We start from the raw sequence: 15,953 nt of genomic DNA on the forward strand, positions 1-15,953 counted from the left end.
CTTTACATTTTTGTGTTATTATTTTCATTTGTATTCTATTTTATCTTTATTTTTTACCTTAAGCGAATCCTGTTTTTCACTCTGACCCTGTTGCTGCTATAAACGCCTGAATTTCCCCAGGGATAAATAAAGTTCCATCTTATCTTAAAATAGCAATGCAGAATAGTCCATTTCAGGATAATACTTAACTTTAATTGTTTTAAAGAAAACATAATTAAACAATTTGGATATACAAAGAGACCATTTTAAAATAATTTTGCATTTCTACAATATGAATACATTCCAAATGTTTAAGTTTGCCCTGAAAATAAGATTATTTTTCTTGATAGAAAATGGTAATTAAAAAGAGACGGGTCTAGACTGCATAAAGGGACATAGATGTATCTGTCTAAAGTAGATATGTGTTTTTCAAATAACTGTAGTGTTATGTATGCGAGACTGAGAATGTGCTCAAGTTCTGGCTTGAGGTCAATTTCAAAACCTAAAGTGCCAGATTTTAAAAAATGAGTAAAGTTGCTATTATTGAACCAAAAAGTTATATATATATATATATATATATATGATGTGTGTTGCATTTCCTGTATGTATTTGTGCTAATGTTAACTTCTTAATATACATTTTCTTATCAATAAACATAATAAAACTGTCAACATAAATGAGACACTTCAAAAAGGAAATAAATAAAAAGATGTTTACAAAAAAGACTACATTTAAAGATGACATATTTCCATCAAAAACCCATCAGTACTCAAATGTATGTCAAATCTTTCGACTCCACGTAAATAGTGCACGACGTTCGGTGCAAAAAAACAAAACCGTGTACGTCATCTCCCTGCGACACGTCAACACGCAGCTCTCCGCCAGATGAGCTAACACAGTGCAACACGGCGGATAGTGATAATACAACTTTCCAGACAGACTTAACCGGGCTTTTTATGGCAGAATTCTAAGAAGTGTAGCTGATATTTTTAATTACAAAGGAATTTATTTAATTTTGTGTTTAATTCTATTTGAACGAAAGCGGAGTCAGCAGCTCTGGCATTTGTCATTTTTTGTGCTGACTGAAGTAAACATCCACCGTTATTTGTTTTAACACTTAGGACTTCAGCTTTAAGGCTCTCTCGTAGGCGTCAGGATGAACGAAGAAGGTAAGTTGCTTCTCATTTCCTCGCATGTTGTGGTTAGTATGATTAGTAAACGTGTTTTTGTATTTGTTTGTTGGTCAGAGCTGGTGGAGTATTTCAGGGCTCAGATGAGGAAAGACCCAGACATGGCCTCTGCTGTGGCCGCTATCCGCACCCTGCTGGAGTTCCTCAAGAGAGATAAAGGTGTGTGTTAATCCCAGCATCATTTTTACTTGTTTATGTAGTATTGGAAGAAGAAGAAACACATTCTTAAAGGTCACCTATTATGCAACATCCACTTTTTCATGTCTTTTATACATAAATATGTGTCCCTGTTCCTGATCCATTTATATAAAAACCTGTCTGAAAATGAGCTGATCTGATTTTGGTCACTTTATGATGTCATTTTTGGCTTGTGTAACCATTAGCCAATCACCAACCAAGGTAACACCTGACAACCTGTTAATCCTTCCCTGCCCCTCCAGGTGAAACCATCCTGGGCCTGAGGGAGAGCCTGACGGGGGCCACAGACTGCCTGACAGGAGTGGACTCCTCTGTGGCCGTGTCCTCGGGAGGAGAGCTCTTCCTGCGCTTCATTAGTCTCACATCACTGGAGCACCAGGTGAGAGGCTTCTCTGGGACAGCTCCATGCTCCCAAACTAAACAACAGTCAACATCTCATATCTGCAGTAAGCAAGGTAGTTCAGAGGCCCCTCTCTTCAACATTGTGTTCCTGCTTCCCTGGGCTGAATGTGCCCTTGAGTCGCCTGTGAAATAAATACAAAAATACTGGCCATATAAAGAGCTTCCAAGTCTAATTTCAATATAAGACAATATGGGATCAAATGTACAGACCTCGTTTGATGCAAAATGCATTCAAACGCGAAGCTTCAGCAGTTTGGGTTAGCCAAATCAAGTATCGGGTATATTAACTAAGTTACAACTTCTTTCTCCTTGACATTGTTAATTTGCTGGGATACTAATACATAGAGGGAATTCAATGCTAGAAAGACTTACTAAATACCTGCTGGGTTTGTCCAGGGATGTTATGGTTGAATGGTCTGTGTCTTAACCACACTATGGCGTTGTGGCTGGTTTATAAAAGCTGATTCTGATATTGTCTCGACTAAATATACTTCAATGTTTCAATTGTAGTAAGGAAAAAGCTAAACATTGATAATAATAAGTTTAGTATTTTCCACCACAATAACATTGCGATGTTAAAGGCTTTCAACAAACATCTAGACCTTGTGTAGAGACATATCATTTGCAAATAATTAAACTGAACATGTAAATGAATAAATACTCTAAAAATGTGTTGAGAGATGATTGTTCAGGTATTTTTGGAATTGTTACCCCATTATAAAAAAACACCTGAGATTTCTTTATTGTTTGCTTAAAGAGAGCTATTCATAGTGCCAAGTTTGCTTGATTTAAAGGTGCGAAAGTCTGTAACTACTTTCTTATTCTAACTCCCAGGCTTCCAGTGTTTTCTTTTGCCTGTAACATGTAATCACCAAATATGTTGTCTCTTTTTCAGGATCTGTCTCGCTGTAAAAAGGTGATGGAGGAGAGAGGAGAACTTTTTCTAAAGAAGATCTCATTGTCCAGGACCAAAGTCGCTAAGCTCTGTCACACCTTCATCAAAGACGGAGCTGTACGTATTTGTGTTACAGACAAAATTCAAGTTACCTGTATAACTGGGAATGACTCATTGTTGTACCAATAAAGACCTGCTTGTATTATGAGCAGGTGTAACACCTAACTGTTGTGACTGAAGGCCATTATTAACCTATAGAAAGACATGTGGGTGTGGGTTGGTAGGAACAGAGCTTCATTTACACTGCACACACTTAATGTGAAAACGTAATGACACATTTCCCCCTCTTTCCCCAGAAAATCCTGACTCACTCGTACTCCAGAGTGGTCCTGCGGGTCCTTGAAAAAGCTGCAGCTGAGAAGAAGCGCTTCTCTGTGTATGTGACTGAATCACAGCCTGACTCAGCTGGGTGAGTGAACCGTGTCAGCAAATGTGTTTTTATTCTGAGAGGATACGCACTTATTGAATCAGTATTTTGTTATACTCAGGCGACAGATGGCAGAAGCCCTGAGAAAGCTCAATGTTCCAGTCACAGTAGTTCTGGATGCAGCTGTGGGGTAACTATATTCATCAGGTTAAAAAACAAAACAGTGTTGTACTTTGACAACATGGACATTTATCCAGTGTGTTTGTTTGTGTTTTTACAGGTATGTTTTGGAGAAAGTAGACCTAGTTATTGTTGGTGCGGAAGGGGTCGTTGAGAGCGGAGGGGATCATCAACAAGGTGAGTTTGTGGAATAAATAATGACAATATTTAAATTTTTACTGAATCAATTCGAAATATTTTATACCAGCTAGTTTACCCAAAGATAGTTGTATAGTCGAAAAATCTTGCTTTGCGATACAAGTAAACCCTTTTGACTTAATAAAATAACAAGTGTTACCAAAAAAATGTATGTATTAAAACGTATCAATTATCTAGAACACATTTTTATTATAACAATCAAGGTGGAGCTGATTTCAACTAATTTAAATGTTGAGAAAAGTGAGAAAAAAACAATTTTTATAATTATTAGATTTTTGTCTAACAAAAAATATAATTTATGAGAGCTTTATAGAAGTCAGTGTTAGGATTTTAAAGAAGACAGAATAATGGATTTCTGATTTAAAATCAAGAAAAATGTCACTTTATTCTAGAAAAAAAGATGTTTAGGATCTAATTACACAATTGACTCAGAGATGATTTTTGTGGTGTTTACGAAATGTTAAATATTTTCTTCCGAAATGTAATGGATATGAAGTAACACCACATGGAAATCCTCAGGTCAATATATCAACATTGTACTTACTATTCACTTTTACAGATTGGCACTTATCAGATGGCCGTGTGCTCTAAAGCTCACAACAAGCCTTTCTACGTGGTGGCAGAGAGTTTCAAATTTGTCCGACTCTATCCTCTCAACCAACAGGACGTGCCCGATAAATTTAAGGTACGAGAATTTCATGGAAACTTATGTTCTATGACATTAAGAGTGTTTCTTTACAAGTCTTCCATCGTCTCCACAGTACAAAGCAGACACCCTGAGGAGCCCTCAGAACCTGTCAGAGGAGCATCCCATGATCGACTACACCCCCCCCTCCCTCATCACCCTCCTCTTCACCGACCTGGGAGTCCTCACCCCGTCTGCTGTCAGCGACGAACTCATCAAGCTTTATTTATAACTCAATAAAACCCATTTCATGAAAAAGGTAAACACATGTCAAACGTTTATTTGATTTCTGCTTTTTACATGTGGAAACACAGATGTTCACACATCCTCGCCCCCTGAGCCCTCCTGTGTCGCTGCTCCTGCTTTGTGTTTTGAATTTGGTCCGCTGATCTGAGCTGATATCTGATTCTCGAAGTCCTCCTCTGTGATTTTCCCTTTCTTAAGTTTCTTGAGGATGCGAGTGTCATTTAAAAGCTCTTGCATTTCTTCATCCTCCACATCAGAGCCCTGCAGAGAGAAAGAAAAACATGAGAACCATAAATAAACCCAGCCCACTGAAGGGATCATCAGGAGATTTCTTTTTTTAAATACCTCGTCACGCCTCCTCTTGGCGGACCTTTTTTCCCTGCGCTCCTTCTTGCTCCTCTGTTTCGACCAGGACTTATTCTTGATGAAGTTCTTTTTGGGATACGAGATCTTCACTTGATCTTTCAACTCGAGGAGCAACTTCTGTCTCAGCTTCTCCCTTTGCTTGTCCTTGTAGCGGATTTTGTCTGTGTCCACTGTCGTCTCCTTAAAATCAGGGAGTGTATCCCCTCTCAGCTCGGGCATCTTCGGCAGGCGGAGGAGGGCGAAGCCGCGGGCTAAGGTGGCCAAATCCAGATCTAGACAACAAAATACAGCACAAAATGTTATATCTGTGTACTTTTATGCACACTGCACAACTGCACCTGAATGTAGAGATGCTGTATTCACCTTTGGACCTGAAGATGAGACTACATTCGTGTTTGGCGTAGGCCTGGACGTAGGACACGAAGGCTCTCATGCCTCTGTCAAACATGGCGCGGTCTGCCAGAGCTAGAGTCTTCACTTTGGGCAGCACATCTGGAACATCTCCTGAGAGGACCATCTTCTGGAGGGGGCACTGAGGAGAAAACAAGTCAATTATCATGTGTCCACTTCAAGTAACCTCAGATTTTGCAATTTGATCATTGGTTGTCAACAGGAAATGTTTCTTTCAATTCATGTTCTGTATATTAGGACCTACCCTGGGTGAAGCAGGCATAACATGTGATGTTTCTAGCAAGATAACTCACTTTCTGATTGATGGACAAAAAATTGACATAGGCCTCCTCCATTGGCAGCAGAAAAACGAGGGCATTACCCTGATTGCCGATACGTGCCGTACGTCCACATCGATGTACAAACGCACTGAAGGAAAAACAAGAAAGGAAAAAGCTGCTGTTTAAAAATAGAAACTTGATCTGAGGAAGAGCTTAAATCAGGATCATAAAAAATGACTACTCACATTTAGCTGTGTAAATACTGAACCATTTAAGACACACAAAAAAGGACCAGCACTTCTACAGTGATTTGTTTTTCTCACCTGGCATTGCTGGGAGGATCGTACTGCAGCACCCAGTTAACATCGGGGATATCGATGCCTCTGGCCATGACATCAGTACACACCAAGATCCCACTGCCACACATTACCAATATGTTACATTAATTATAAAGACATTACACACACACACACACACACACAGAGTTGCTGTGTCACCTTTTCAGGGCCCGAAATTCAGCAAAGATCTTGTTGCGTTTGTTTTTCATCTTGCCGTGGATGCAGTGGACATCTGCTTTCTTGACCAGAACCTCCAGAGCCCGACCGTAGTACTCCACACAGGCACACGTACTGGAGATGAGATAACAAGTGATCAGTCAGGAAATGCATATGTGACCAAAATAAATGTGACAGCATAATGTCTGACAGACACTGCAGGTGTTTAACGCTTTTTTCATGGCCAATCCTTTTTAGAATAAGGCCAGATTTCTTCCGGATCTGTTGTTTGCTCTTCAGTTTTAGAGAATCTGATTATTTCCCTGAACAATCATTGATCTGGCTGTCAGATAATTGGTTGGATATCTAGTGTGAGAAAGTTTGGTCAGCTATCCTTTAGTTTAGTATTTTTTTTTAATTTCCTGCTTTTTAAACATGTTCTCTCTCCACTACTGCGTTAGCTCTGAGTGTTAGCGATGCTTGCTAATGTAAACAAAGACCATATTACGTCCAAAACAGTCGGGCATTGTTTCTGATAGCAACGTTTTTGATCGGGCCGTGGGTCCGCATTTCCGATATTACGTCATATTGGATGCAAATCTGGATCAGTTCCGTTGTATCCCCGTTTTTAGAGATTTGGGTACGGAGGAAAAGAGAGGGTTTTATTTTCTGACACTCTGTGAGTCTCCTCACACACCGGGGACACATATTTATGTATAAAAGACATCAAAAAGTGCATATAGCATGATAGGTCCCCTTTAATGTCCCTTAAGGACACTTGCTTTCACAGCCAGTACAAATGAATATATTTACAGATAGATATACACACACATAGCAATAAACAGATTTAGTCAGTACACTAAATCTTTATGTATGTATTCGTGAAACCCATTTTAAAATGTAAAGGTTCTTAGTTTATCATACCTGAAGAAAACCAGGTTCTTCTCGTGCTTGTGTTGCCTTAGAAACGTCACTAGGTGGTTGAACTTGTTCTCTGATCGACATATCTGAAATGACAACATGAGTTTTTATGTCAATACATTTTTATTAGGAGCTTATTGATGAAAAAGTTGGAAGTGTTACTCACAGTGTAGTAGTTGGAGAGTCTGGAGGGTGTTTTCTGCATAGAGGTGGCAGCTACACCTTTCTCCTTGACGGTGATGCGCACCGGGTTTCTGAGGCCGGCCCTCACCAGCTTCTCCAGCTCCTGAGTCTGAGTCGCTGAGAACAAGCCTGTACGCCTCTGTTTGGGCAGGAAGCCCAAAATGTTGTTCAGACTGGACACAGAATAAGAGTGTTTCAGTGGTAGAAAATACCTAAAAGGGTTAATAATTAAAATGACATGTATATATGTGACCCGCTCTATCGAAATCAGTCGGAAGACGCAACGGCTCATTTCAAAATAAACGTAGATTTGCATTTTAAAAAATCTTTCGGGGTTCGGGTGTTTTGTTAGATTTTAAATAAACAAAGTCTTGGCTTTCAGAATATAAAGTTTTATTTCCAAAATCACACGATAAATACATTTTTGAAGCTTGTAAAAGGGAAGAGGCACCTCTCACTTGCATTCTGCTCTTCCGCAGCGCCGCCCCCCCTCCCGCTGAAATTATGAATGTAAGGCGTATAGTAATCATAGATAAAACGGCAGGGTCCGTTACAGTTTGTTTTCATCTGATAAAAAGAAAAAGAAAAAAGTCTTGGCTTTCAGAATATTAAACTTGTTTCGGCAAATTCAGATGATAAATACAGCTTTGAAGCTTCGGCATAATTACAAGCGGAGAACGGAGTAACTTGACGTCACAGCAGGCATAACAACAGCCGGTGTTTCTCGTGAGTGTTTTCCCCGGGAAACAAACAATACACACAAACGCAAAAATACACACAGACACACGCACACTCACACACACACACTCGCGAGCTTCCCCCAGACCAGTAATCCAAACGAAAATATCTTCCCTCCGTAGTATTTTGATCATTTGCTCCACTAATCAATCAGATCGATGGATTCCAGAGAAGAGAAAACTTTGAAGGCCTTTTTCTCAAAATGATGACTCGGTGACAGTCATTATATAATGTGACATATTTTGCTTAATATTTGGAGTACAAAAACAATCCTGATATCATTAGAACGCTAGGAATCTCCTCTTTCCAACAGTGTATACAACTCAAAATGTGTCTTCGGGTCAATGCGATTGATTTCAATAGAGCAGGTCACATATATATATCAAAAATAAATGTTATAGAACTAAATTCTTCTTCCATAAAAAGGGGAAAAGTTCACATTTAGTCAGTACCTGGCCTCGAACCCCATGTCGAGTAGTCTATCAGCCTCATCGAGAACCAGCACATCAAGACCCTTCACTGAGCTGGCCAGATCCAGACCGTCAGCCTTCCTCCTGAACATATCCTCCAGACGGCCCGGTGTCGCAATCACTATGTGTGCCCTGAAACACACACACACACAAATGTAACACTCATGGTTTATGATGCTGGCAATGGAATACCAACATCTCCTCTTTGTCAGCCATCTAGTCTTTGGTATCTCATTTAGGGGAAAGAGGGTTCAATTGTGTTGTTTCTAATGGGACTAGTTTGACGTTTTTTATATATACGCTTGTCACAAAAGGGGGGGAAATAAATAATGTGGAGGTTATTAACAGGAAAGGAAGGTGGGGAAAGAGGTGAGACCAATCAGACACCTGTGAGCTGGGGTCAGGGAAAGAACTAACAAAAACAGCATGGAGAGAAACGGACAGAGGACTTAAAGGGAGTAAAAGAGAAGATAACTAAAGTTTAAACCAGTTTTCGACAATCTTTGCACCTATATTAAAGTAAAAAAGTGGTTCCAAGAACAAGTTGGATTTCCTGGACTTCCCAGGGCAACATGGAAGGCAGCTGCAGCAGGGTTTGGATGAATCTATTTTTGTATTTCTTTATGACCTGCTTGTAGCTGTGGATTTCCTGGTCTTAGTTGGATCTACAGGTAAGATAAGTATTTTTCCTACAACTTGCAAGGCTATTTTTATTCAATGTTAAAGTGACTGGGTTAGGGTTATTCTCCTGTCTGGTGTCTAACTTTAAAAACGTTGTGATCAAGCTGCACAATATCAGTCGAGACGAAGAAAAGAATGCTGCTCTCATTCCTGTCTGTTGATATGAGCCAATTAGCTTAGCATAAAGACCGCAAACAGGGAGGTCTCCCTTGAAAAAGAGATCTATGATCTCAAGGGACCAATCTGATTAAATAAAGGTTTGAAATGAAATGAGGGACCCTCACTATTAAAGTCATAATATGTTATATCTAGTGCATACCCGTGTTCCTTGAACTTCTCCACATCCTCTATGGGGTTGGTGCCACCAATCAGTAAAATCTGCCTAAAAAAAACATACAAGAAGCATTTTAATTAATAAAAACAAACAAAATAGATCAACATGATGAGGAGGGCACAGTTATTTCTCTAAGGGTTGCAATTTGTTATTTTAAGTTAGGACTACTTGAATACCATTTACAAGGTACATTTCCCCCGTTTTGACTCCTACTTGATGTTGTACTTACGTAAACTGTGGGAATTTTTGAAGGAACTGTTTCATCACTTCACTGATCTGAAGAGCCAGTTCTCTGGTGGGAGTGACGACCAGGGCGCCGACCTGCAGAAAACAACAACAAGACTGAGCATCTAAGAGACTGGAAAGCTCTACAGTGACAGGTGGAAGGTAAATATAAGTATTGAGCGTTAGTTTCCTCATCACCTGCATCTTCTTTAGCTTCTCTTCTCTCTTCAGGAGCAGCTCAATAATAGGTATGACAAAAGCCAGAGTCTTTCCGCTCCCAGTCACCTACAAATGGTACAACATTTACTGAGCTGCACAGGTAGTGCTGAGGAGAAATGTAATAGACTGTACTTTTTCAAAACAAAAAACAGTTAACAGTAATAACTAGTGGTCAAAGTACACTGGTTAAGTATTAGCATCAAAACATACTTATAGTAAAAACAGTAAAAATACTCACTTTACAGAGCTATGTATAATTGTGCAAAGAAAATGGCTAATTGTCATTACTTTATATACTTTGAAATAGCTTAAACTTTAAAATATATACTTTATTAGGTAATTTATATTTGGTATTATTAATCTCAATCTGCAGAGAGACTAATAAATACGAGTTTGGCTATAATTTGTAGTTAGATGAATGTATTTTGTTACACTTACCGCCTCAGCAGCCACATCTTTGTTTCTCATGAACAGCGGGATGCAAGCAGCCTTGAAAGAAACTCAATATTAATCAGATGTATTTACTGATCAGTGTTGTTGAAGCATACAGTAAGTGTTAAAGAGAGGCAGGTTTAAAGTGTTCATGTTACCTGGACAGGTGTCATGTGCGTGAACTTCACTTCCTCGAGCGTTTGTAAAATCCCCTCGTTGAGTTTTACAGGTAAACTCTCCCACGTCCCCTCTGTGGTGTTATCCATGTTGTTAATATAACATTCAACACGGTTATATGCTAAAGTTGTTAGCCACCGCTGGGCTGACTCTCCACGCTGCTCCTGTTTCCGGGTGCTCAGCTGTTTACAGACCGGGTGGGAACCGAAGCGGTGTCAGGAGAATCGTTCCGCATAGCCATGTATCTCTTTCCATTTTACTGTAAAATAGCCATCATGGATGGAATAGACATCCATCTACATTAATTAAGTAGAAGTAATGTCTTCCTATATATTTATTATTTTACTTTTGGGCATTTTAATTACATTTTCTTTTGTATAGTCATAGACTGTAAAGGTGATTGTAGTTCAATTGTATACACCGGCCTCTGTAATGTTCTTTTGAAAAGTACTCGATGCGTTTGTCTATTATGACAGTGAATAATTAAGTAAAATTATAGTATTTTTAAGAAAATCTACCCGGTAGTATTCATTATGGAGTGCCTTGGTATTTTTGTGACTTCAGATGCATATTAGGCTTTAATACTGCATCTTGCTTTGGACAACTTTTTAAATATAATTCAATTTATATGAAAACACAATTATTTGGAATTCATTTTCAACTTTGAAAGATAGAAGAGGAACGTTTCTTTGTATAGTAACATTTACATATGAGAGCACTCAACAAGTCGAGTCAGATTCTTGGAGCCTTGAGCAGACATTTAGACTTGTCATAGCAGGTAAAACAAGTAAAACGAATCAAATCAACAATAGTTCAGTAACAGCTTTTACGACAAGGAAATTCAGCAATTAATGTTCTTTAAAAGGCTCAGGCTAAATTCCTCACATGTGCATTCAAACTTTCTAAAAGACACCACCACCTGTTTAAAAAAGACACTGAAGTAATTGTACAGAATATTGGCTTTATTATGAAACCTGGGGCTTTTTTCCACAGACAACCATTCTACATTTGTACAGATCCATTTATCAGATTTAGTTGTTGTAATCACAAAAAGGAGAGACTGTGTACAGAGCAGTTTACCTGCCAGAGCTCACCAAAGATTGTTTTAATAAAAAAACTGGAGCATATTCTGTGACACACAACATGCATGATGTGTACTATATGTGAAGCTACTGTCCTGGACGTACGTTTTTTTATCTTGGTGGGGAAATAAACAGGTAAAAGATATTAATTTGAAAAGCATCAGCCACACAGCAGCATGTCACAGGATATGCTCCAGGAAAAACAAACAGTTCAAAATTGTATACAATCATATAATTTAAAATCCCTAACCCCAACAAAAGAACTATAGTAGAAGCAACTAAAGCACACAGCAGTCATTAGGTGTCAGACCCCCCACCCACCCACCCTCAACATGTAACATGTCATCTCAGTGTTCCTCCACACTTTGCTTGGAGCTTCACTCCAAGTAGTTCAGTTTAAAATCACACAGCCTTAGCTCTTCAAGGTCTTACAGCTAACTGGAACTTTTCAAATCTAGGTGTTTAAAAATTAACTCAAGGCCAAGAAACTGTTACCATTTTCTGAACTACGCAGGGAATCACAGTTTCCCTGCAAAAGGTGTCCACTGAAGCCCCCTTCCCCACAGCATGGATTGCCTTGAATCAACAGACCGAGCTAGAAGCTTTAGTTTCCCTTAATGATTAGCTGCAGTGTAAATCCTTCAGATATTTAGATGCATTTATCAGGAGTGCAATTTGTTGTTTGAGAGAAACCTAATGTACAGATTTCAGATATCTGCCAGTACATTGTCTAACTTGGCATAGATGCTGGAAACAAAACCTTCTGCATCTCAGACAAAAAAAAACATCAAATGATTTGCGTTTTCATGCGTGTCATTTTTATCACTTGAAAAGGTCCCATTTAAATTCTCCTGTATAAAATCTCACATTTATCCATGTATTGATCCTGGACTGAGGCACAGTGCTTCTAATGTGGATCCTTAAATTAATCAATTTATGTGCATATCTAAGTCTTTTCAAACTGTCTTTACTTAAAATGATGAGCCTCAGTCATTCACATAGGTAAAACTGTATTGGCGAGTAATTTGTACTTAACTGTAAATATAAAACAATATTGGACAGAAAAATATTTTACACAAAAAGTTATAACTAATGAAATGATATCTATCCCAGAATTTTTTGGCCATTCGTTCCAAACAAACACTAATTACATTTATAAAGAAGGAACCAAACAGGTAACAGGTGAACAAAACTTCTGAGATCCAATCATATTTAGGCTTTACTCAAATCTGCCGGTCTCATTTCCAGAGTGTAAATAACTGTCATGGTGTTGGAGAAATCAGTGAAGGACACAGGGATCATTTAACCGCACTAAACCACTCGCCGTACTTCGAAAAATCTCTTCAGGTAATAAATCTGTTCCGAGTGTCATTGCCACCAGAACGAGAGCTTCGAAGAACGACCACAGCACCCACTCGGCTGTTTGTGTTGTCGTTGACTAGAAAGAGAAAAGAAGACGGGTTCAGGATATAAAAACAAACATTTACAATTTGTTTCTACAGTGTAATTGGCTCTAGACTCACTTGCTCTGTGTATCCTCTCTCGAACCTCCATGTACTCCTGCTCATGCTTTACAGCCGTCATAGCAACCGCCAGCTCGTTGATCATCTCTTCCAGCTTGTTTTGGTGCGCTGAAACCAGGTAAAAGTGATCATCACAAAAAGGGCCACACCACAGTTGATGTGCACACAAAGATACATGCATGAGGTATGCAGTACATGCATAACAGATGTCATTGTGATGTATGTCGCAGGTGATGCTGCGCCATCACCAGAGACATTTTGTATACCATACATGTTCTTACTGTGCAAATAGTCAAGCCATTCAAACAATAAAACTTCCTACGCGTTTAAGAAATGCACAATATTAGTTTAAGCTACAAAACAACGCTGGTTAGAGAAAACTCTGCAGTGCATCACAAACTCAAGTCTATTTCACAACAGCAGTTTTGCCCTGTGCCCTACCATCCCAGCTTTCACCACCTATGAAGAGGAACAGAGCGCCCAAAATAAAGTCAAAAAAAGGGAAATAAACTATCAAACAGTGACACATGGTCAGCAGAAAAAGAAACAAGTGGTTTGCACGCTGGATGATCTTTAAAAATCTGGCTTGACATAATGCCATATGGAATTTCTTAATTTCTCTCTTCACAGGCATCAATCAAAACATGCACCCCTGAAGTACCTTCTGTCTCCATGTCCTGTCCTTTAGGGGCCTCTCCGATATCAATCGTGAACATGACAATCTTGGGTGTCATGGTTGACATCTTGTTGCTGAAGCAGAACTTGTAGGTTCCGTCCATGTGTGCTGCCACAGAGTATTTCCCACTTGACTCCCTGTCGCCTTTGTAAATTTGCTTACCATCAGGCCCTGTTATCTGGAAGGAAAATGCAAAATATGTGAGTAAAAATCATTGCTGCATGAGAGCACACTTGTAACATATGGCAGCAAGATCTGTGTACATTAAACCCATCATTTGCAAGTTATACCACAGCACTTGTTTCAAATAAATAAGTTAAAGAAGATAGTAAATGTTTTCTTTGGATTATACTCAAATACATTATTGGCTACATAGTGAGTCCAGCAATGCTAGCATAACTAAGCCGGACATAGTGCTAATGCTACACTTCCTGTATCCTAATGAATAATTAAATTACAATATTCGGGTTTAGGTAAAAGAAAACGGACCGAATAATAAGATATGATGTTTTTGTTATTCAACTTTGAATTACAATAAGTTAACATCCATCAGCTGGACTGCAACTAGTCCACTTGACGTTACACAGAGAGACTGCGGAAGCTAACACTAGCTAGCACAGGCCTTGTGTGTGAGCATCAGGTTTAAGTTTAAAAAAAAACAACACATTCCTCCACATTAGGTGGCTGGTTTATCATCTCACCTCCACATCGATGTCCAGGAAGCCTCCCTCGGCTACCTCAAACATGAGGCCCATCTTTGTGCCGGAGTTGACCCGCTCATAGAAGCACTCCTCGGCATGGGCGTCTATGCTAACGAAGTAGCCGGACGCAGTGGAGGACAGGACGGCCAGCAAGACAACCAGCTCCGACACGGTAAACATGTTTCAAAGTGTTGTATAGCAAGCTTCACAATAAAGCTGTTGATATAGAGAACCCTCCTTGTTTCAGTGTATCCTGTAAGAGTGCAAGATGTCAGACGGTATGAGTGAAATTGTTGCCGGGGAGTAACGTTAGCCGCTTCCAGCATCGGCTGCTGTGTACTGCTCTCTAACTGCCACGTACAGGCTTAAACGGCATCCGGCGAGGGCCAAATGTAAGAGTGTGCTGTCAAAATGTAGTGACTCTTCACCTGTTTAGAGAAGATCATCACATCAACTCGGACATTCAGTGGTGTAAAGTAACCATTCACTCAAGAACTGTACTTAAGTACAATTTTAAGAAACTGTACTTTACTTAACAGTATTTCAATGTAATTGCTACTTTGCTCTTCTGCCCCACAAAAAGTGTACTTTTTACTCCACTACATTTATTTAATACCTTTAGTTACTTTTGCAGATTTGGATTAATCATGTGAAATATAAACCACACTTAAATAAGACTTGAATACAACCTGGAGTGAGATTCACAAGATACCCTGCAGTGTACAGAGTGATTAAAACTAGCTGCCCATCTTTAGCATACAAACAAAACATATATTATTCTGAAATGGGCCAATTTGCATAATGAGCACTTTTACTGTTGGTACTTTAAGTATATTTTGATGCTTATACTTTTGTACTTTTACTTGAGTAACATTTTGAATGCAGGACTTATACTTGTAAGTAACAGAGTATTCCTACACTCTGGTACTTCTACTTTTACTAAAGTACAAGATCTGAGTACTTCTCCTACCTCTGGATGTTGGAAAAAGTACTCAAACCATTTCATATTCATACCAAAACGTATACCACAGTTGAAAATACTTCTCTACAACTTACTTAACCCTTGTGTTGTGTTCGAAAGCTGTTACCGTTCATGGTGTTGGCGGTCAATTGTGACCCATGATTTATCTCTGTCCAAAACACTCAAAAAATAATGACTCATCCAATATAGTTTTAATTATATCATAACTAACTTATTATGGATTCATAACCGTACAATCCTGTTGTAATTTTATTGTATGGCCCCACAACACATTACACCACATATTTAAGTAAAACATATGATTAAATTCACTCATTATATTCCCTAGAGTGAAGACAGTGGATAATTATGTTATCTGACAATAGACTAATATATGATACAATTTCCCCCCAAAAGGTTTTAAATGGTTGTTAAAGTGGATGGAGGGGGTGGGGGTGGGGTGTCTAAAGTCAAAGATTAATCTTGATTGGGCCAAATCTGACCCCGAGTCACCCAAAACAATGCTGGGTCTTCAGAGAACTTCAGACTTGGCTAAAATTGTCAAAAACAGTTTTGTAGTGTTTATATAGCTGTTGTGGAGGATACCATGAAGCCTTGTTCCGATAAAAAAAAACTAGAGCATAGTTATTATATAATTTGAACTTGAAATGGGTCACGGGAGACCCAAACACAACATAA

At 39.0% G+C, this 15,953-nt stretch overlaps 3 protein-coding genes across 3 annotated transcripts; 1 reads left to right on the forward strand and 2 right to left on the reverse strand.

Annotated features, from left to right (window-relative positions):
- Positions 1 to 621: 621 nt before the first annotated feature.
- On the forward strand, positions 622 to 4,418 carry eif2b1 (eukaryotic translation initiation factor 2B, subunit 1 alpha). Its single transcript, XM_034238917.1, is given in 10 exon segments — positions 622 to 1,148; positions 1,227 to 1,328; positions 1,610 to 1,746; positions 2,665 to 2,781; positions 3,021 to 3,133; positions 3,213 to 3,281; positions 3,372 to 3,432; positions 3,434 to 3,448; positions 4,029 to 4,154; positions 4,231 to 4,418. Coding segments are annotated over 10 exon segments (909 nt in total). The 5' UTR covers positions 622 to 1,135; the 3' UTR covers positions 4,387 to 4,418.
- ddx55 (DEAD (Asp-Glu-Ala-Asp) box polypeptide 55) lies at positions 4,410 to 10,490 on the reverse strand. Its single transcript, XM_034238915.1, has 14 exons — positions 10,293 to 10,490; positions 10,141 to 10,191; positions 9,682 to 9,768; positions 9,488 to 9,579; positions 9,244 to 9,306; positions 8,226 to 8,375; positions 7,019 to 7,208; positions 6,856 to 6,938; positions 5,935 to 6,066; positions 5,761 to 5,853; positions 5,471 to 5,585; positions 5,130 to 5,298; positions 4,746 to 5,038; positions 4,410 to 4,661 (listed from the first exon to the last, which is right to left on the reverse strand). The coding sequence occupies exons 1-14, from the start codon at positions 10,398 to 10,400 to the stop codon at positions 4,473 to 4,475; spliced, it is 1,815 nt and encodes a 604-aa protein (XP_034094806.1). The 5' UTR covers positions 10,401 to 10,490; the 3' UTR covers positions 4,410 to 4,472.
- A 762-nt stretch (positions 10,491 to 11,252) lies between these two features.
- On the reverse strand, positions 11,253 to 14,665 carry tmed2 (transmembrane p24 trafficking protein 2). The gene is made up of 4 exons (XM_034239002.1): positions 14,294 to 14,665; positions 13,578 to 13,770; positions 12,917 to 13,024; positions 11,253 to 12,831 (listed from the first exon to the last, which is right to left on the reverse strand). Exons 1-4 carry the CDS (start codon positions 14,471 to 14,473, stop codon positions 12,737 to 12,739), a joined length of 576 nt encoding a protein of 191 aa, XP_034094893.1. The 5' UTR covers positions 14,474 to 14,665; the 3' UTR covers positions 11,253 to 12,736.
- Positions 14,666 to 15,953: the final 1,288 nt, after the last annotated feature.

The sequence above is a fragment of the Gymnodraco acuticeps genome, unplaced genomic scaffold (assembly GCF_902827175.1).
Source record: "Gymnodraco acuticeps unplaced genomic scaffold, fGymAcu1.1, whole genome shotgun sequence".
Lineage (NCBI taxonomy): Eukaryota > Metazoa > Chordata > Actinopteri > Perciformes > Bathydraconidae > Gymnodraco > Gymnodraco acuticeps.